At 52.4% G+C, this 20,688-nt stretch overlaps 1 protein-coding gene across 1 annotated transcript in view; it reads right to left on the bottom strand.

Moving 5' to 3' along the window:
* The window catches only part of MYO18B (myosin XVIIIB), a 168,362-nt gene that overhangs the window by 139,947 nt on the left and 7,727 nt on the right, over nucleotides 1-20,688 (bottom strand). The window contains exons 4-12 of the mRNA XM_054712773.1: nucleotides 20,373-20,624; nucleotides 19,811-19,877; nucleotides 18,877-18,989; nucleotides 17,398-17,574; nucleotides 14,525-14,723; nucleotides 13,239-13,381; nucleotides 12,339-12,439; nucleotides 10,635-10,698; nucleotides 1,617-1,761 (exon numbers count right to left, since the gene is read on the bottom strand). Of these exons, the coding sequence (XP_054568748.1) occupies nucleotides 1,617-1,761; nucleotides 10,635-10,698; nucleotides 12,339-12,439; nucleotides 13,239-13,381; nucleotides 14,525-14,723; nucleotides 17,398-17,574; nucleotides 18,877-18,989; nucleotides 19,811-19,877; nucleotides 20,373-20,624 (1,261 nt within the window). The remainder of the gene's footprint in view (nucleotides 1-1,616; nucleotides 1,762-10,634; nucleotides 10,699-12,338; nucleotides 12,440-13,238; nucleotides 13,382-14,524; nucleotides 14,724-17,397; nucleotides 17,575-18,876; nucleotides 18,990-19,810; nucleotides 19,878-20,372; nucleotides 20,625-20,688) is intronic.

Genomic DNA, 20,688 nt, shown 5'->3' with positions numbered 1-20,688 from the left:
AATAGAGAATTCCTTCCCTACCTTCCTGTCAGGGTTGCTGTGGGAATGAAAAGAGAGAACACAGGGAATGGGTGAGCGGCCCATTGCAAAGTCTAGGTCAGTGGAGCAATCTTTGCAGGAAGAGAGCCGAGGTTCCAAATCTCACCCTGAAACATTCCAGCTGTGTGATCTCTGTAAACCACACACCCTCTCCTGAGCCTCCATTTTCTAACAACCCCCCCACCACACACACACACACACCATGAGCCAAGTCCTGTGCTCCAAGTATTTTGGCCTTGACTCACTTGATCCCACAATAAGACTACAAAGTTGGTGCCATCATTAATCCATTTTATAAGGGAAGAAACTGAGGCTGAGAAAGGCCAACCCAGGATTCACACCCAGCAGGCCGAGTCCCGACACCTGCCCACGGCGTTATTCTTCCTCACCAGATTATTGCATGAATCTCATCAGCTCAAAAAGCATAAAAATAGGATCAGGGCCCTCGAAATAAGTTAAGGAAGCCAGGCTCACTGAAAGGAGAACATCATTAAAAACAAAAAAAAAACCACCCTGATTAATGGAATATTTCAAAATGATCTGTTATGACACAAAGCAAAGACATTTATATATGACTTTGAAATTCTTAATAGCTGATTTTAGAGCAACCTATTATGAAATCTTCCAAAGCAGAATATATAGTAAGTAAATCATCAAGCAGGCCTCCCAGGCAGACTGACGGCAGCTCCTCTTAAAATAATTTATACGCTGGGACGGGGGGGAGGCTGGAGGAATTATTGCCATAATCATGTATTAATAAAATATTTATAAATATGACTTTCTCTTTTATCGTTACTGGCGGTGACAGGTATAAGTCAGGTCCCTGAGCCCACAGCAGAGGGACGTCGCACCTGCCCAGGAGGAGAAACTGAGGCATCACACTTCTCTGGTGAGAGGTCAATAGGTGGTGGTGAGGGGGCTCCCTTGGCCTCTAGTCGCATTGGAGGCAGAGAGGGTTCAAGTTCGACCATAAAAGTAGAAAGGCAGGTGCCATCTGCCTGCAAGACTCGCTCTCTTCCTCAACCTGCAGAGCGGTGGCGGGAGTGAGCCCGTGTGAGCGGGGTGCCTGGGACAGTCGCCTACCCGGGCTCGACAATGCGATAACGGGGTCACCTGGAGCACAGGCAGTGGGGAGCGTCTCCCAGATGTCTAGATAGAACACGTCACCTTTACTGTGTGGACCCAACCTTCTCTCCCATGTTCTAGAGCCTCTCTGCTTGGTACAGCAGCCACTGGCTACGTGTGGCCATTTAAATTTGTGCTAATTAAAACGGAACGCACTCCCAGGCCACTTCCTCACTAGCCGCGTTTCAGGTGCTCGGCAGCCACACGCGGGCAGTGGCTCCTGTGCTGGACGGCGCGGACAGAGAGCGCCTCCATCACCGCAGAAGGTCCTGCTGGACGGCGCGGCTCTGGAAGGTTTGCTGGAGAAACCCAGCCCCTTCCTTCTCCCTGGGCCTTGCCCGACAGCCTCCCACAGAGCAGCCCCGGGCACGCAGGCGATGGTAGACTGCTCCTGCCCCATTTCATGGAGAGACAGCCGGCAGCCCAGGGGAGCTGGGCACGGAAGGACGTACCTTTGCAGGCGCCCGCCGCGCCCAGGTGGTAGATGGCTGCCAACACTCGCCAAATGGCTCGCTGCTCGCTCTCCGAAATGCCCAGCGTCGCCATGGCACCCCGGAGCTGGGCGAAGGCGGCCGCCGCCCTCTGCTTGTCTTCGGGCTGAGGGCAAAGGGAGAGAGGAAGAAAAAGAGGTCATTGCGGTGGAGAAAACTCACAATGCGAAGCCACGCTCGGTCTCGGGGGAAGCGTGTGGTCACTTTTTTGGCCACAATTAAGCCGAGGAAGGTTGGCAGTCATTGCCAGCTGACTTTGGAAGGCGATACGATTCTCATTCATTCGTGTGTCCATTCAGCAGATTTAGCGAGGCTCTGCTCTGTGCCAGCCTCCGGGAAGGCAAAGATGAGCGAAACCCAGAGCTTGACTTTGAGGGCCTCTCAAGGTAGAAGTGAAAGGAGATTTAAAAAAGCAACTAAGTGTGACACAGGCTAAGTGGTGGGATACGGGTATACCTGGGGAGCTACGGGGCATCGGAGGCAGGAACGCACTCATGAATCCCACCAGGGGGGGGCCAAAGAGAATGTCACAGAAGATGAGACCAAACTGTGATTGGAGTTCGAAAGATAAACAAGCAGAGTTGACCCACTTCATGTAATAAAGGCCCTGATACGCACAAGGAGCAACACGAACAAAGGAGATCCCTGCAGACAACAGGTGGTCCCCGGACGTGGACACAGAACAGGCACTTTTGGAGGCGGGGCCGACAGAGAGGGGAGGAGATGACCATGGGAAGGCCTCCAACACATTATTAAAGGGCATGAGCTTTACACTCCAGCCTTGACTGGCAAATACACACCCCTCTCTAGATGCCTGGACCTGTGGCAGACATCACTAATCGGTCCAGATCCCACAGCAAGCCAGTGAGTCCAGCTTCTTTTCAGGACATCACCCCTTGCAGCCGCCACCGACTGATCTACCGCAGCAACCGACGGGACACTGCGGAAGATTTTTGAGCGGGAGGAATGAGAAAATGACAGGATCCGATGCTAATGGGTTGTAGAGCGTTATTTTTCTTTTTTAGATTTATGATCCCAATTATGTTTGATTGAATATTAAAATTAGTCTGAAACTCCTGCTCACACGCCATCTGGCCAAGGAGACTCAGCCCAGAAGCCTGCGAGGTTGAGAGGAAGTGAGCCGGGGAGGAGAATTCTTTTGTCAAAAAACCCACCAGCCCATAATGAGGAACTGATCTGCACTTGGACAGAGCTTAGGTGATACACTGTAGGCTGTTAAAGCTGGCAGGTCCTTGAATTTGGTGGAGTCCAGTGCCCAGAGAGGGGGCGACGCTTGCCCAAGGTCACACAGCAAATTAGTACCAGATACACAGGACTAGAATCAGGCTTTTCTGATTTCCCCATCCAGACCCCCTGTCCCATCCATTCGAGCCACTTCTAACTCGGAAAGCATCCTGTAAGGATCGCTGACCAATTGGGGCGACGTCAAAGCATGCAGGGACATTGAAATATTCGCTGTGGAAACATTTCGATTAATAGCAAAAGCATGTTCCACTGATCCATCATATTTCTGGGCCACCACAGGACCACAAAATCCCTAGCAACCAGGAGCTCAACCTAGCAACCGCAGCTGCTCCACTGGAGCAAACACAGGGAAGGAAGGCATCTTACCAACATGGTTATTTATGAGATTTCAAAGTAGCCGTGAAAGGGCACCAAAGAACAGTGGGAACGCATTTATTATGGCTCCCACTGTCAGCCCTGAGCACTTGACTTTAAATTACAGCCAGACTCCATCCTCTGCCACTTAGCTCATGTGAAGAGAAGAATGAGGAAACTTCCAATAAAGCTAATCTGCTTCTTTTTCTCTCCCTCCCCGCCCCACGTCTCGGAATGCGACTGAAGACATGGACGGACAAACATGACTAGGATCCGCAAGATGTTTACCATTCCTTAAACTTCTAGAGAGCCAAACACCTCTGCCTTGTGCCCTGAGAAAGCCAGTCCTTGCACTGAACTCGTGAAAACAGAAATCAGTCAAGTCAGTGGAACAAGTCAACTCAGAGCCCAAATGCCTACCCACAGGAGAATGACGGACACAGGGTGGTACCGGTGTGGAGTGCTGCGCAGCGGTGACAAAGAACGAGCCACTGATACATGCAACCACATATATGAATCCCACAGACCCAATGTGAGTCAGGACTGTTGGGTACAAATGACCAACACACTGCGTGATTCCATCTCTGTGGGCAAAACTAACCTATGGTTAGAGAAGTCAGGATGGTGGTCCTGGGGTGGGAAACAAACCCCTGATGGGGAGGGGGCTGGAAGGAGCTTTCGTCAGGATAAGGAATATTCTAGATCTTGATCTTATAGGTCTGTTTGAGAATATAATCATCGAATTGTACACTTAAAATTAGTGCCTTTGACACATTTTACTATGTTTTAGTCAACTAACAACAAAATTAATGAAAAAATATTCAACACACAACATGCCCAGGGTTTAGCTGATGCAATCGAAGACTCAAGGTCAACCAAAGACTGCAGGTAATTTAGTGGAAAGAAAAAATGAAATCCCAAATGTTCTGTCCACATTAAACTGGACTGCGTCTAAAGCACTCGGGATTCTAACATCACAGAGAGGCCGGGACGGGCACTATGGGAGTGAAATGCTGAACCTGATTAGATTCCATGGCAAAAGGAACGTCGGTGCCTCAAGAACTGGGTGGACCTCATGGAGACCATGGAGAGGGAGGGCAGGACGGTGTCACTCAGAGCCAGGAGCTCCCCATTCCAAGTGACTCTGCCCCGTGCTCAAAACTGACCAGTCCACTGATTCTCTCTCATCATTGATGTTTCTCTCTCTCTCCCTCTCCCTTCCTCTCTCTAAAATCAATGAAAATATAGTTTTTACAACTCCGAGACCATGTGGATTCTAGCCATGAAGACAGAAGAGAAGCAGTCCAGAGACAGAAGACGCTGATGTGGCCTTCCCATAATAGCAGTTAGCAGCTGTGCATCACTGCAGATTGCCCAGGACCAAACCAGACAGAGTCGGACCTGCATTACCACCAGTTGTCCACCATCCAGAACTGAAATGTCAGTGCTGACATGTACACATAAGGAACTGTTGGACATTGAAATTGGGTCTCAAAAGAACTGTTGGCCCAGAAAGAAACTCACTACAGACCGATTCATTTTCCTGTCACCATAACCATTATTGCTTGTCTCATTTTCGGTTCTTATAAGTGTATTTCTAATAGCACATGATCTCACTCATCTAGGGGAAATAATGAACAACATAGACTGATGAACAAGAACAGACCCAGAAACAAGGAGGCATGGATCAGACTGTCGGGCCTCGGGGGGAGGGTAGGGAAGGGTGGGGGTAAAGGGGGAGATCAACCAAAGGACTTGTGTGCAGACATACGAGCCCAACCAGTGGTTAAGGACAACAGGGGGGTGGGGGCATGTGTGGGGAGAGGGGTGGGATGAAAATGGGGGGACGAGGACAAATATGTGATACCTTAATCAATAAAGAAATTAAAAAAAAAAAAAAGAAAATATAGTTTTTAAAAACTGACCAATTCACATCCTCTCTGGGCACTGGGGAATCCATTTAAGGAGGGAGAGAGAAACATGTTAATTGAGCACCTACTATGCTGTGCTAGGTGCTTTTACCCTACTATGTAAGTGTGGGTCTCTCCAATTGACAGAGGAAGAAACTAAGGCTCAGAGAAGGTAAAGCGCTTGTCCAAGGCCACCCATTACGGGAGGGGCAGAGTCACTAAATGCCAAATATTCTACCGAGCCCCCAATCCGAGGAACAGACCCAGGAACTGGGTATTGCTCTACCCATTCCACAGGTGGAAAAACTGAGGCTAAGAGAAGGTCAGTGACCCAAGAGTGCACAGAGAGTCTGATTCCAGAGCACAAGGTCTTCAGCCACGACACAGGACTGATATAACAGAGTGGGATGAAGAGAGACAAATTTAGAGTCAGGCCAACTCGGGATTCCAGTCCTGCCTTTGCCACTTAAAAGCTGTGTGCCCTTGGGCAGAACTTCGCCTCTCTGAGCCTGGTTGATCCTCCTGAAAAACAAATGTGACCATAATTCTCCAAGGACCATTAAGAGGATTAAGTAAGAGAAAGCTCCTGGCAGAGCTCCTGGCACAAGTGCATGATCCCTCCCCCTTCTGTCTGGAGACCACTCCTCTGCTGTTGATACCTGGGTCACAACAAACGAATGCGGCCCGGGCCAAAGTCTGGAATGTGACAGCCAGAAGCAAACTGCTGGGAGGCAAGGATTATTATTATTATCACCACTGCGGCTGGGCACTTTTTTTAAAAAATCAGGCGATGTTGCAGAAAAATAAATTATAGAGAAGAAGAAAATAATATGAAAGCTTTGTGATTTCAAATGTGTCCTGATGCCCTCGCAGCTCTCAAGTGAGTTCCGTTTGAAAGCTGAAATGCGGCAGGCAGCGAGGACGCTCTGCAGGGACCAGGAGGTGGAACTGACAGTGAGCATAGGTGGCGACTGAGGTCCAGCACCACCTTAGCTGACTGCCCCAAACACCACACCCTCATCCTCTGCTCTATAGCCACATGGCACTCTTTTGCTCATCTTCCACATTTACCTCAGGATCAGGAATTCTGTATTGCAGGAAGGCTGGCCTCACCACACCTAACTTCACTCTTAGTCCAGGACCAGTTTGTTGTCGCCTCCTCCAGGCAGCCTTCCCTGCTATGCCTCTAAGCCTACCACCATACCCACAGCCTATACACACCTCTATTCAGGCACCTATCACTCTGGCTTGGGATGATCTGTTTTTGTGGCCATGGCAGCCCCTGTTCACCTCCAAAACATAAGTCCTTGGTGACAGAGACCCAGCTGAGCTCTGTGCCAGACCCAGCTGAGCTCTGCGACCTAATAAGATCAATAAATATCCATTGATGAGTGAATGTCAATGAGGTGCCGGTTAGTGTCCCCAAAAAAGAGCCACTGATGCTGGGGTAGAGTGCATGCACTTACTGAACCAGGCCCACAGTTCTCCCAATCCTGGGTTTGAAGACTCTGGAGCTTCAGGCTGAGGGGTGAGTGCCCCAAACCTTGTAATCCCCTCCTCTGGGTCCTCTGCCGTCCCCAGCAACCACCCCAGCTCCCAGGACCCAGGCAGTGGATCCAAAGAAAGCACCAGATCCCCAAAGGCCTAGGAAGCATCCTCAAAGACACCAGCCATCAGTGAAAGTGAAATTAACACAGCTCTGCCCACCACAGCAGCAAAGTTTAGAACATTGCAAAGACATGCTTTTAGCCAAGGTGCCATGTGGGGACATGCTCATTCATTTATTCACTCAACAAAGCACTCAGTGTGTGCCTGGCTCAGTGCCGGGCCTTGTATGTTAAGCAGTGAGCAGGACACAGGGGACTCCCCATCCATCCTTGCGGAACTCGGGCCAAGGAGAGACAGACTGTAAGTAAACGGTGTGATACATGATGAGAGATTGTTACCAAGGAGATCATAAAAAAATAAATAAATAAATAACAGGAGGCCTCTCCTTGGACAGAGGGCTCAAAAGCTGAAGGTGGTAACGCTGGTGCTGAGGCCTAAAGATGGATACACAAAGATAGGTATCACCTCATCTTTAACAACCACGAACGGGTTTAGAACCTTTTTGAAAATGGACAACATCAGGGAAATAGTTCAGGAAATCATGGCTCTACCATGAATGTCTGGTCATTGAAAATATTGTTTGTGAAAGTTTCCATGACATGCAGTGTGTTACAACCTATCTATATATATAAAAGCCAAGCAACCGGAACGATGGAACAAACAGAACGACCGGTTGCTATGACACACACTGCCCCCCCCAACCTCCTACACACCTCCCCCTCCCCCACCAGCCTGGCCCCCAATCAGCCCCCACCATCCCTTTCGGGGCCAGGCCAGCCAACCTCCCACAGCCCCTCCCCGCTGCCGGCCTGGCCCCAATCGGCCCCCATCGGGGTGGGCCGGCAGGACCCCACAAATTGGTGCACTGAGCCTCTAGTGTAAAATATTCGTAGGAAAAATACGGAGAGAAAATCTGCAAAATGTTACCAATGGATGTCTCTGGCACCTGTTTTTCAATTGTGTAAGTGGGTTTATTTTGGTTTTTGTTTTGTCTGTATGTTTTTTCTGATTTCTCCACAGAAGGTATTATCAATTCAAGTTTTTAAAAAAGAAATATTTTACCAAAAATACAAACTAGAGGAGGAAAAAAGATAAAGCCAATAAGAGAAAAAACATGGCATGGACTGCCAACGAATGTGGATTGGGGACCCTGTGGGTCACTGAGGCCGTGTGCCCCACCCAACTGGTCCCACGCTGACATCCAGGACAATTCTGAATAATAACAAGAAGACACAGTCCAGGCAAGGGGACAATCGCCATCCCAGTTTCACCAATGAGGAAACTGAGGCCCAGGAAGTGAAGCTGCTTTGCTTAAGGCCACCCTAAGTGCTGGTATTGGGATTGAACCTGGCTAGGACAGACTCCAGAACGCATATGCTACGCACTGTCTTCAGTGCTTTCTCAGGGGACGATGGAAGCAATGGTTACAGGTGAGACAGAAGCAGAACTAATCAGAGTCAGGGGACTGGCTGGAGGAGGAGGAAGAGCGCTCAGCCAGAGAGGAATCTGGGCTATAGAATTCCCAGATAAAACGCAGACATCTACCGTATTTTCTGGCGTATAAGACGACTGGGCGTATAAGATTTTCCTGGGTTAAAAAGTCGTCTTATACTCCAGAAAATACGGTAGTTAAATTTTAATTCCAGATAAACAATGGACAAACTTTTAGTATAAGTAGATTCCCCCTACAATATTTTAGGTAGCAGGAATGCTGGCCTCACTGCACCAACCTAACCTTACTCTTAGTCCAGGACCACTCGTGCTTCCTCCTCCAGGCAGTCTTCTCTGATAGGACTCTGGGCCTGCCCATGCAAATATTTGGGACATACTTATATTAAAAATTATTTGTTGCTTTTCTGAAATTCAAATTTAACGGGGCAGCCTACATTTCCCCAGTCTTGTGTTATAATTGACAAATAAAAATTATATATTTTAAGTGTACAATGTGATGATTTAATGTACATACACATTGTGAAATGATTACCACAATGAAGCTAATTAGCACTCAGTCCATCACCTCACATAGTTACGTTTTTGTGTGCGTGGTAAGGACACTTCAGATCTTCTCTCCTAGGGATTTCAAGTAGGTGATAAATACAGTGGTATTACCATGCTGTACATTAGATCAAGTAGAAGATGAGTAAGTTCTGGACATCCTGTATTTTTATTTGCTGAATATGGCAACTTTTGGGGGCTTGTCCATAGCAATTCCATTCTTGGGGGGCATTTCCTGACCAAATTCCCTTACTGAGACTGTCCCTGGACCACCAAGTCCCAGAAAACTAGTCCAGGCTTGTGTCAAAAACCAACGAGTTTTCAGACTTAACTTTTGTTGCGAGAAAAGACTCTCTCGATCCCTGCCAGGTAACAGAAAGAGAACAAAGGAACACCCTACCAGTTCCCACAAGTCAACTGGTCTAAAAAACATACCCCAGAAACACACACAACGATTTCAAACGCCTCCGTGACACGATTCACACTGCGACCCACTCCTGTGTGCAGACAGTGAACAAACAGGTCAGGCTGGGGGAGCTCACGGGGCCAGGCTCGGCCCTCTCCTCCTCCCAAACAACAGGAAAACCAACAACAACCCTCTTGCTGATGCCAATGGATACCTTGGCCAAAACTCATGAGCTGAACAAGAAAACCGGATGCTGGGACAGCCTCGCCTCCTCTGCCATCAAGGTGGAGGTCTGGGCTCCTAACTCCCCACCCCCCACGCGATCATGGGGAGAAAGGGTCTGAAAGAAGAACGTACTGCCATTCCAACCCCCCCAATGAAGGGGGCAGCAGGAAGGAGAAAGGTGAATTAAACCCCCGAATTTAAAGACAGGGGTACCGCATCGGCTCACTCCATCCCACCCACCCACTGCAGAGACTCCACTGCAGTGGTTCTCAAAGTGGGGTCCCTGGACCAGCAGCATCAGCAACACCTGAGAACTTGTGAGAAACGGGTAGTCTCAGGCCCCACCTCAGACCTACTGAACCGGCAAGCCTGTGGGTAGCACCCAGTGGAGTCTGAGAAGCCCCCTGACTGAAGCCAAGTGGTTCTTCCTTTCATCTATCCTTTGGTCTCCAGAGCAGTGCCACCTTTGGTACAGTCTCAGCCCACGTGACTGCATTAATTCCCGTCTGTCTCTCCTGCTAGAGCAAAAATTCACGGATGAGGACCCTAATCCCAGCACTTCGCACAGGCCTGCTATACAGGCGAGAGGTGGGGACGGGAAGGGGGTAACTCAGAAAACATGTGCTGAAATATAAACAAATGAATAAAAGAATAAACAAACAAGTGAACAAAATTAAGCGGCTGAATATCATCGCTCAATGTCCTACTCAGAGGCCACAGCTGCCAGGAAGCCTTCTCTGACCGCACCTTCCCACGTTACTCACCAATATTTACTAAGAATACCTGACTGAGTGACTGATTTAGGCCAAGCCCTGTCATTTCATTTAGTCCTCACACTAAACCCACGAGGCAGATACAACTACTGTCACTATTTTTCCGAAGAGGATACAGACGTTCAGAGAGGCTAGGTTCCATGGTGCGGTCACATGTCTAGTAAGTGTCACAGCTGGGGTTTGAACCCAGATTGCCTGTCGCCAGAGCCCACACGCTTACCTTTACCTAAACCGGCTCCTGGTTATTTTTGGTATGTCTCATTTCCTGACATGCCCCAGACCCTACAAAGGAACCCCTCCTTCCCCACATGACCAGCCCTTGCCAACTACAAACCCCAGCGGCAAAGGAGACGAGTCACATAGGAGATCTCTCCATCACCCTCCCATCCTGGCCACAGGGTCACAGACCCCAACACACACCCCAGATAGACCTCATCCTTACCTTAGACCAAGTGCCCATGCCGAAGGAGCTGCTGTCTGCCATCTGGTGCAGGTACAGCTCCGTCCTAGAAGCAGAGAAGGGACCAGAAGTGCACTTGACCTGATCTGTATTCCGTTCTCTGGAAGTTCAACTTGACAAATAATTGAGCACCTACCCAGTGCCAAGCCCTATGTTAATACTGGGGAGGCAGAAAGGAATAAGACAGGGCCCCTGATTCAAAGATCTCATGGGCATTCTGGTGAGGAAGAGAGGCCAGCATACCCCAGTGATGAGCCAGAATAGAACAAAGGAGAAACTGAGGGAGCAGGAACCAGGCAGCACTCCTCTAAGGAAGGGATTCAGAGCAGGGTTCTGAAGGATGAGTAGGAGTTTGCCATATGAATACATGGGAGAAAGGAAGGGCATTTGTGAAAGCGGACACCAGTTTTTGTCCCTCGGAAGCTTCACTGTGGATCAGGGAACAGCCTGGCAGCAATAGAGGTAAAGAAAGGCAGATGGCTTAGGAGGTCGCTGGAGAGCCAGTCCCCAGCATGAGCCTGACCTCCTGAGGAGTCTGAGATGTTCCAAGCACTTTTCTCCACTCTCCTGGGGCCTCTGAAACTCATTTGGGGCAGCCCCATCTTGACACAGCTTTATCCTGGCTCCTAAGGATGCCACACTCGCCCGGGTCAGGCCCACCGACACAGAGCTCCCTGGACTGGGCTGGGCCTGGCGAGGAGGCCTGGAATCCTCTGCCGGCAGTGGCCAGCCCTGTCCTTCCTGTGTCTATCCCGCGGGGAGCCCCTTTGGGATAGCTCCATGCCCAGAACCCAGCTCCATGCAGGGATACAGAACTGACAACCCCAACATGGGGGGGTCACCAGGGAGACGTGCCTGCCCTTTAGTGTTCTCAGAGATGAGAAAGTGGAGGAAACAGAGGCTGCAGAAGAGGATTCAAACTCCCGGTGCAGAGTTTACATGTTATACTCTCCCAGGTTACACCCTACGATGCGCCGCACGCGAGGCCTGCTGCCTGGGCAGGCGGTCTGGTTTAAATACCCACAGACTGGCACTAGGAGGTAGCCATTCTACAGAAAAGGAAACTGAGGCTCAGAGAGGACCACATGGGGCAAAGCCCGGATCTAAACACACATCCCTCTGACTCTAAAGCTGGTCCTTTACAGAGCACACCTGAGGGGTGTCCCCCAGGAGGCCCTCCAAGATGAGTCTCGCCTGGCCACCCTGCTGGCCACTCCACCCAGGGCCCGCTTGTTCTGAGGTGCCCATTCAGGCAAACCCTCATGTGCACTCAAGGCCCCCACAAAATTTAGAAACTTCTAGAAGACTTGGGGTCTGCTGGTCTTGCCCTCCTCCCATGCTGCTGTCAGCTCTGTATTGACAGGTCCCCATCACAGCAAATGGCCTCCGCCACCCCCATCATTTATAAAGAGCTATGTGTGAATTATCTCACTTAACCCTATGAGGTTAGCCATGTTATTGTTTCCACCTTACAGAGGAGAAGAAAAAAAAACAGGATTCAGAGTGAATGACCGTAGCTGAGGTCACTCAGCCTGGGAGCAGTACCAGCCACCGGGACCGGAGGCCAGGTTCCTAACCACTGGGTCCACTCCTCTCAGCTCTGGGCAGAGCTAAGGCTGGGCCCTGGGGAGCAGATGCCCTTTGAACTACTGCCCTCAGCTGCCCCTGCCTGGCCCAGTCGCTCACCTGAGGTCCAGGTCCAATCCCGCGAGCATCTGGGAGAAAACCTCGAAGGTGCCTTCCCCCTCCGGCTGCCGTGCCACGCGGCTCTTCTCCAAAAGCATCGTCTGCAAGAGGAGAGGACGGCCCCTGGTCAGCACCTGGGCTGCAGCGGCCCCCTGCCTGGTGCCCAGCTACCCTGAGGCCCCAGGAGGGAGCCCCGCCCTGGCCCACCTGCGAGACAACATCTCGGGTCCGAACTCCGCTGGACACCTTCGTCTCAGAACTTACCAGCCCCTTGTCTCCCTATCTTGGAGTCCCTTGGGACTAATGCCATCGACTCATTCCAAGGAAAGTATCCGAAAGGAAGAAGGATGACCTGGATCCACCCTCCACCATATCCTTATTGCACAGAAGCCTTCAGTAACGTGACCCAAACGGTCATGAAAGGCAGGATCTCAGGCTCAGGGTGGGCATCGATGAGCTTCCCCGGAGTCTGTGTCTTATCCCAGCTCCACATACAAACAACGCCTCTAATAAGTTAATCCTATTTTCTGTTCAAACAGAATGTTCGAGGGAGCAGGGGAGGGATGCGGACGACTGGGGAGATAGGAGCAAGCAGGCATGTGTTTGTTTGTTTCATTTCAGCTTATGCTTCTAAGACCCAAATAATGAACGGCTGGATGATATATTTATTCATGAATATTTCATCCTCGTGATATTCTGAGGTGCAAACAGGCCAGCTTGCTCTAGGAGGGGACTTTCTGGGCCACTGGGTGAGGTGGGAAGGAGCTGGCAAAGGCTGGGGGAACTGTGACCCAATATTTAGACACAGTCCAGAGTCCCAGGAGGCGTGGGCTCTGCTAAGTGGGAATGGGGATCCTGAAGCCCCAAGGACTCCCCTCTTCCTCCCACCCAGAGCCTCACCTGGAGCTGGGCAGCTGTGACGCGGCCTGTGGCATTGAAGTCCAGTGACATCACCATGGTGAACCGGGTGGCGCTGCGGCTGTGGCCGGTGGACACGGAGCCAAAGGCCCGGAGGAGAGTGAAGGTGGCTCGAATCTTCTCCACTGTGGGGGGGGCATGGGGGTGGGGTTAGTATTATATTTCTTACAACTAGAAAAGCAATATTGCCGAGGCCATGTATTCTCAGCAGGGAGAATATTGCCGCCAAGAGGGCAGAAACTGATTTGGGGGATGGGGGGTATTTTGCTTTCTTATGTATAGAGCACAGATATACATATATAAACAGATCATGTTCTATCTATGGCATTGAAATTTCATAGCGGGGAGATGATTAGGGGATTAAATGTTTAAAAAGACTCCTTAAGGGAGCAAAAATGAAAAACAAAACCCCACTGAGAACTCTGGCCCAGGGATTACGGCTCCTGAGCCAGGCTGCCTGGTTTGAATCCAGCTCTAGGTCGTATTAGTTGTGTGGCTTTAGGCAAGCCGGTTAATTTCTCTGAGTCTTAACATCCTCATCTGTAAAACTTAAATAAATAATATCTACCTTATAGCGCTGTTCTAAATAACAAATAAGTTTACATCTTTGAAAACTGATATGAGGCCTGGCATGTAAGTCCTCAGCCAGTGTTGACTGAGACCATTATTAATATTGTAATTAACTATTATTACTAATTGGCCTCGCTCAGACACCATCTCCCCCTGGAAGCTCCTGTCCCCCTCCTCGTGTTCCCGACACCTCCCCTAACCAGCACTGCCTGCACTCTGCACAGAGGGTTCAAGTTCAGCACACAGAAGCAGCACAGGGGCCCTCTGGTGCCAGCGCCGCCAGGGCACAGCCCCGCCTCTGCCTTCTCTGGTGGGTCCTCTGCGCGGCTGAGCAGGTGCACGCACAAGGCCCCCACATCAAAGGGGCGTGGACCTGAGCACCCCGTCACGGGTCTGTATACACATCAGGATGACTTTCTAGAGTGTGCCAGTCGAGTGGTCAGTTCTAACAGTGGCGGAGCAGGATGACTGCTCCACACGGGGCTGCGATTGTCTGGAGGAGGGGGTACCTTTCCTAACTCACACAGAGGGGTGCCATGGACTGGGGCGGCCCTGCCCAGTAGCAAGCACAGGGTGTGCACCTATACTGAGTGAATGCGAGGTGAGTGGATATAAGGGGGAGCAGCCCAGCACCCCCTCCAGCCCTCCCTCCCTCCTTCTCCACAATCCTGCGCCATGGCCCCTGGAGCCCACTGTACCTGAGACACTGCCATCCACACTGCCCGCCATCCCCACGAGGTGCTCCAGGACCTGCTCGCAGCAGGTGGTCTTCCCGGCGCCGCTCCGGCCCAGGGCCACGATGCTCTGGTCCCTCCGCTGGCTCAGCAGTGCCCAGTATGCCCGCTGGGCCAGGGAGACAATGTGGGCAGGCAGGCCATCCGGGCGGCCCTTGGGCACCTGCAGGAAGATGCCGGCATCAGCCTTCCCGCCCCAGCTGGGAGCACTCCCAAACAGTGCCCACCCCGCCTCAAGTCCAGCCCCATGGAACTGGCAGCAGGAGGCTCGATGGTGGCCTTGACAAAAGTCGGCTTTGCGTAGCCTTCAGGGAAAGGGAAGAGGCATCGGAGACGGAGGTCAGGGAAGGGCACCAAAGGGGACAGTGGATGGGCCCAGCCGGAGGAGGACATTGGGAGCCGGGGATGCTAAGTGGGCAACCAGTGGCCCCAGCAAGGTCTCATCTGCATCTCCAGTGCCTTGGGGACCAGGGACGCCAATCGCAGTGTGGTGGCCCTCCCCCTGGCATGTCCCTCCAGCCTGGGGCTGAAGGTGCCTCCAGTCCCCCGTTGGCCTTTGTGCCCCCAAACCCCTAGGAGTGGTAATGAATCCCTATCCTGGGCTCAGCAGGACCCCACAGCTGGCAAAGGTGGGACACGTTGCCGCCGCTGCCTGGGCACAGCCTTAGGTCATGAGGCAACCAAAGGTCCGAGTCCTGAAGCCCCCTCCTCAGGAAACACTGAAGTTCAAGGCACAGGCTCTCTCATCCATCAGCTCCCTCCCCCCCACTGACCAGACCACAGAAGGGAGAATTCTGCAGGTCTGGGCTCCTGTGTACACACACAGCTGCATGCATGCACATATGTCCTTGCACTGTGCTTGTGTACTTTTGCATGCTTGCACACAGGTGTGCTCACAGGCACATGCACTCAACAGGTGCTGAGTGAGACCCTGCACATAGAGACAGGCCCATCTACCCCTGACATGGTCACACCCAGCTCTCAGCCTCTGGGGGCGCCCAGCACTGCCCCATACTTCACCCAGGCATTCTTCAAGGTGGCCCAGTCCCAGCCTCACCGCAGGTCTGTGCTCCCACCTGGTGGCCATTTGAGGAACCAGACGTGACTCAGACAAAGAACAGAAGGAGGTGGTGGGTTTGGGTGTGGGCAGCTGATGACTGGAGGGAAGGGCGGGGCACTGAGTTAAGGGTTTAGGGGGATCAAGAGACTCAGGAGCATAGGAAGATCTCAAGACTTAAATTCCTCCTTACAGGACTGCCCAATGCCTATATTTTTAGGCCCTTTCGCCCAGGTTCTATATGGATGCTTCCATCCGGGAAAACCCACGAGAATCTGCTTGCCTTAGGGTCTGGACAAAAGTCCCTCCCAGGGGCTCCTAAGGAGCCAGAGAAGCCACTAGACTTCTCAGGAGGCTCAGCGGCCTTGGGCTGCAGTAACAGAAGCATGGCCCTCATAGCAAGGGAGGGGAGAGTGCACAGCCGAGCTGTCATCCTCCCAGACCCGTGGCCATGGACGGCCAGGCTGGAGAGGGGCCGGAGAAGTGGCTGAAGGGGTGGGGTGGGGAGTCCTGGAGAAGTCAAGTCTAGGGGAGGAGGGGTGCAGGGCCACTGTCCCCTCTTCAACGGAAGCATTGTTTGGGGAGCCAGGAATGTCCCATGGGACTCCAGAGGGCTTTTCATCCCGATTGACAGATGGGAAAACCGAGGCCAGAGACATCGTGATCTTTCCAAGGCACCTGCTGTGTGCCAGCAGGAGTCCAGAGGCCGTGCCTTCCCAGAGCAATAAGTCTTCAGGACAAAAGCGCCCCAATAAGACGTCTGACCTCTAACAGGGCTCCCTGCCTGTACCTTTGCCCCCTTCCATCTATCCTCCATCCAGCAGCCAAGGGCATCCTCTTACACCCTAAGTCAGGCCGTCACTGCTCTGCTCAACATGCCTCAGGCTCAGCGTAAAGCAACATCAGTATAACCAAGGCCTGTCCCTCGTCACCTGACCTCCACGCTCCTTTTCCACTCATCTGCTCCGCCCACGTTATCTTTATTATTCTCGGCCGGTCTTCCCCACTAGACGGGAAGCTCCACGGGGCAGGCTTATGACCGGCTCCTTCCCTGCTCCCTCCCCTGTGCCTGGCACACAGGAGACTCAATCCTACTAAACCAATAACTCCTGGATGAGTGAATGAAAGGGATCCGGCTCCCATTACCCAGTGGTGGCTAGGCCCTTCCACAAGGTGGCGCTGAGAGCTCGCCTTTGCTTTGACTGTCCTGACAAAAAACAGCCATTTCTGCACTTCCCGGGGAAAATAAATAAAAGCAGAACCGAGGCTTCTGTGTCCTGATTTATGTGGGTTTTAGGGACTCCCCAGACCACCACGGGGTTCAGAGCACAGAGGAGCCGGCGCCCTGGGCCTTATCCCAGCTCCTCCGCTTGCTGACTGTGGGAGTGTGGCGGCTGGCCCCGCCGGTTCCATCTGTAAAATGGGGTAGTCATGGTGTCTGTCTTTTCAGAGGGCGTGAAAATTGAGGTAACATGTAAAGGTGCTTGACGCAGAGCCTGGTGCAGAGTTGACACTCACTCAATATTTTCTCTCATTATTATTATTATATTTAATCCTCCTATTGCTGTTTCTCATCTTTCCCCTCTGAGGAGGGGGATCATGAGGTCCTTAATGAGCCACAATGCCCATGATGCCCCATATCTCATGTCTGGCAAGATGCTGCTCACAGCCAGGTTTGCAGGGGACTTTGGCTGCTCTGTTCTCCCCTAAGATGCAGAGGGACCCCCACCCCACCCCTCCTGTGCCTGTCCCCTGCCCCCCTTGCCCTGGTCCCCCTCACCTTGCCTGCAGAGGGTGCCGACGGCCCCCGGGGCTGGAGGACGATCAGGTCCGGCCCGGTGGAGGTGTGTGGCAGCTGAGCCCGGTAGCGGTGCAGGAGCGTGTTCAGGACACTCGATTCATTGACACTGACCAGGGAGGCCAGGTCCTCGGCCTGGTCCAGCTCAGGGGGGTTGGCCTGTGAACCATCACAGAGTGTCCTGTGGCTTCCTGGGTCCCCACACCACCACCATACCCCTTCACACACAGCCCTGCTGGCCCTGTCCCGGGAGAGCCGTGGGCCAAAGATAGGACAGAACGCAAGGACTCTGGAGAGAGTCGCAAACCCTACAAGTGAAATAGGGGCTCCCTTCTCCTTTGCCCTTGGTGAGGCCTGAGAGCCACCCCTCTGTTCACACCTGTCCCTCCTTCCTGTACCGTGAGGGGAGATGCTCAGAACAGAGACGCAAGACTCCAGGTGTCTTCTGCATCTCAAACACCGTAAAAAGCGGTGGTGTCCCGAGTCAGGCAGTGTCCCCTGAGCTCTCCGGTCCCAAGTTTCGTGGGGAGCGCTGCGTGTGCTGTGACACTCAGGATGCAGGCCAATGGCTACACCGCCCGTTTCTCTGACAGTCCCTCGTGCTCTGGTCCCTTGGAGACATTCCCCGGCCCTTCTGGAAGCCAAGGATGCCTGCAGCTTCTCCTGGGGCATCCATCCTAAAAGGCTTCCTACCATTCTTTCCAGCTCCGAGGAGTTTTCTGGGCCTAAGGCTCTGGGGTTGGGGCCAACCCTGAGCTCCCCGATGGGTCAATCTTTCTTCTGAGAACACTGGCCCTCTGCAAACTCCCAACACTATTGGGACTGGAGGGTCAGGGGTGGGCAGAGGGGTGCAGAGAGGAATGAAGATGATCAAGACCCACATGGGGCTCCTGGAGGGACCTCTTCCTTAATTAGTAGGCTTTGAAGGGTGGAAAAGGCTCAGGACCTATTTTTCTATCATTATTCTCTGATTTCCCCTCAAACAGATTGATGGCACACTGAAAAATTATGCAAAACAACTAAAAAAGCAAAAACCAAAAGAACGATTAATACCCAAAATATATGCCATTATATCCTATGCTATGGTTCGTGGCAGGCGGCACATTGGGCTCTGAGTCCCCTGGCAGCCAAGGTGAAAAAGGAAACACGTTTTGTCGCATGATTTGCGACGCCCATAAAAAGAAAAGCCATCGCATTCTTGGGTCAAGCAGAACTCTCAGTCCTGAGACCTAACGAACATGTCTCTTAATGTGTCTTCATAAAAGGGGACAGACACCATGGGGCAGAGTTAATGACGCCCTAACAATATATCTCCAGCAGAGCAACAAGTTCAATGCTGTCTTCCCTATAATCCCTCCAGGGCATCAGGCCAAAGTAGTATCTACAGTCAGGTACACAGAAATCTCTAGCAAGATGAGGCGGGACAGTGTGGAGCAGGCAGGGAGGGGGGCGGGAACTCACCCGATGAACACGATCCTCGTCCACCTCGGTGACGGTTTTGTCAGCGTCAATGCAAAGTCGCACCCGTCCTGCCGGCAGGTCGGCTGTTCCCTCATCTGGCTTAAGCACCGTTGCTGGTGGACAGCCCAGGGGAGAGAAGAGAGGGGAGGGGAGAGGAGGAGAGACGGGCTCTGAGCTGCTGAGCCAGGCCAGGGAGCTGCAGAGGGGGCCTGGCACCGGTCAGAAAGGGACAGCCTCCTCTCCCCTTGGGGCCAATTCACACGGAGGGTCCTGAATGGCGAGCCTAAGCCCTTTAAGGACAGAGGCTAGGTCCAACTCACCGTGGGCTGCTACCAGCTGGCACCGTGCCAGGCACAGAGTAGGAACCCAGATGGCTGGGTGCACAACCCATCTCTTACCTAGATCTGGATGGCAGATAATGGCATACGGGCTGCCATGCCCCTTCTAGTACCCAAGACAGACATTACTAATCAATCACTCGTCCCAGCAACATCTGACTGAGACTCAGAATTGCTTCTCCATAGATTATGGTCACAATTAATGGACAAAAGTGGGCTTATGGGATGAAAGCTATTTGCCCACCTGCACTCGACTCCAGATTCCTTGAGGAACACTGCAGGAACCAAACCAGGCTTGTGGGTGACATTAATGGATTAAATAACTAGTTACTAAGGCTCCAATGTCTTTGAAAACAGCACACAATAGACGAGCTGCCACAGTAAAATGACACTTAACTATTCCCACCCCAATGAGCGGCATATCCCCTTCCAGGTCTCAGGGGCTCCTTACTGCTCACCTTGCTCCCCAGACCATGCTCAGGACCTGCAAACATGGCTACCAGCAGCAGGGGGCGCAAGAGGAACAGACTTAGATCACCGCCACCACCCCTCACCCCCTAATTGCCAAGAGTAAATGTGCTAAAACCCCTAATTACCAAGAGTAAATCCATCCTTCTGAACCAGCCAGACTTTCTCTGCCTCGTACCATCTGTCCTCCGGAGCCTGAGAGCAAAGGTCACAACAATTAAACCAGGATGGCACTGCCTCTCCCCACCCCAATGTGAGGGGCGAGCCCCTTCCATGAGAGTTCCTGGGACCACCTCAGTCAGAACCTAAGGAGTGGGGGGGTGCTTATTTCCATGCAGATGCCTTAGCTCCACCCCTGGCCTTTTGAATGAAAGCTCCAGAAGGGCCTAGGGCCCTGCATTTCCAGCAACCAGCTCTTATACAGCCTGTTGGAGAACTGCCATGTGGAATTGTAAGCTCAGCCACGAGGGGGCATCTCACATTCGTGGGCCCTCCCTCACCTGTGGGCACCTCAAGACCCTCCCTCGACAAGGAGGAAGTGCTCGTCCCTTCCTCTGAGCTGGCCACCCCTCTCCAATTCCCTGTCCATCTCCTGCCCCACCCTCTTCACCTCCGGGGGCAAGCCTTTCCCATCCCTCCTTCTCTGGAAGGTCCGACTACTGCTCCCCACTCCGGGCTGCGGCCCCTCACCTGGTCCAAGTCTCCACTCTGGCTTCCTTCACTCCCCTCCTGCAGGGCTGGTCCCTCTTGGATCTCCTGCCTCTGAGGCCTCTCTGCGTGGCTCTCCAGAGCAGGTGGTCTGGGTGCTTCCAGCTCCGTCTCCAGGGCCCCGGCCCTGGCATTCCCACTTCCGCAGGGACCCTCTGCTTCCTGCCCTCTGCTGTCTGGCCGGCTCTCCTTCCCGGCTGCACCCACCTCCTTGGGGGCTTCACAGCCCCGTGTCTTAGTCCCAGTCTCACCGTGAGGCCCACGTGCTTCCTCCATCCCTCCGGGAGCCTCCTCCACC

The sequence above is a fragment of the Eptesicus fuscus genome, chromosome 23 (genome assembly GCF_027574615.1).
Source record: "Eptesicus fuscus isolate TK198812 chromosome 23, DD_ASM_mEF_20220401, whole genome shotgun sequence".
Classification (NCBI taxonomy): domain Eukaryota; kingdom Metazoa; phylum Chordata; class Mammalia; order Chiroptera; family Vespertilionidae; genus Eptesicus; species Eptesicus fuscus.
The sequence above is the reverse complement of the archived record's forward strand: the minus strand, read 5'-3'. Positions and strand labels throughout refer to the sequence as shown.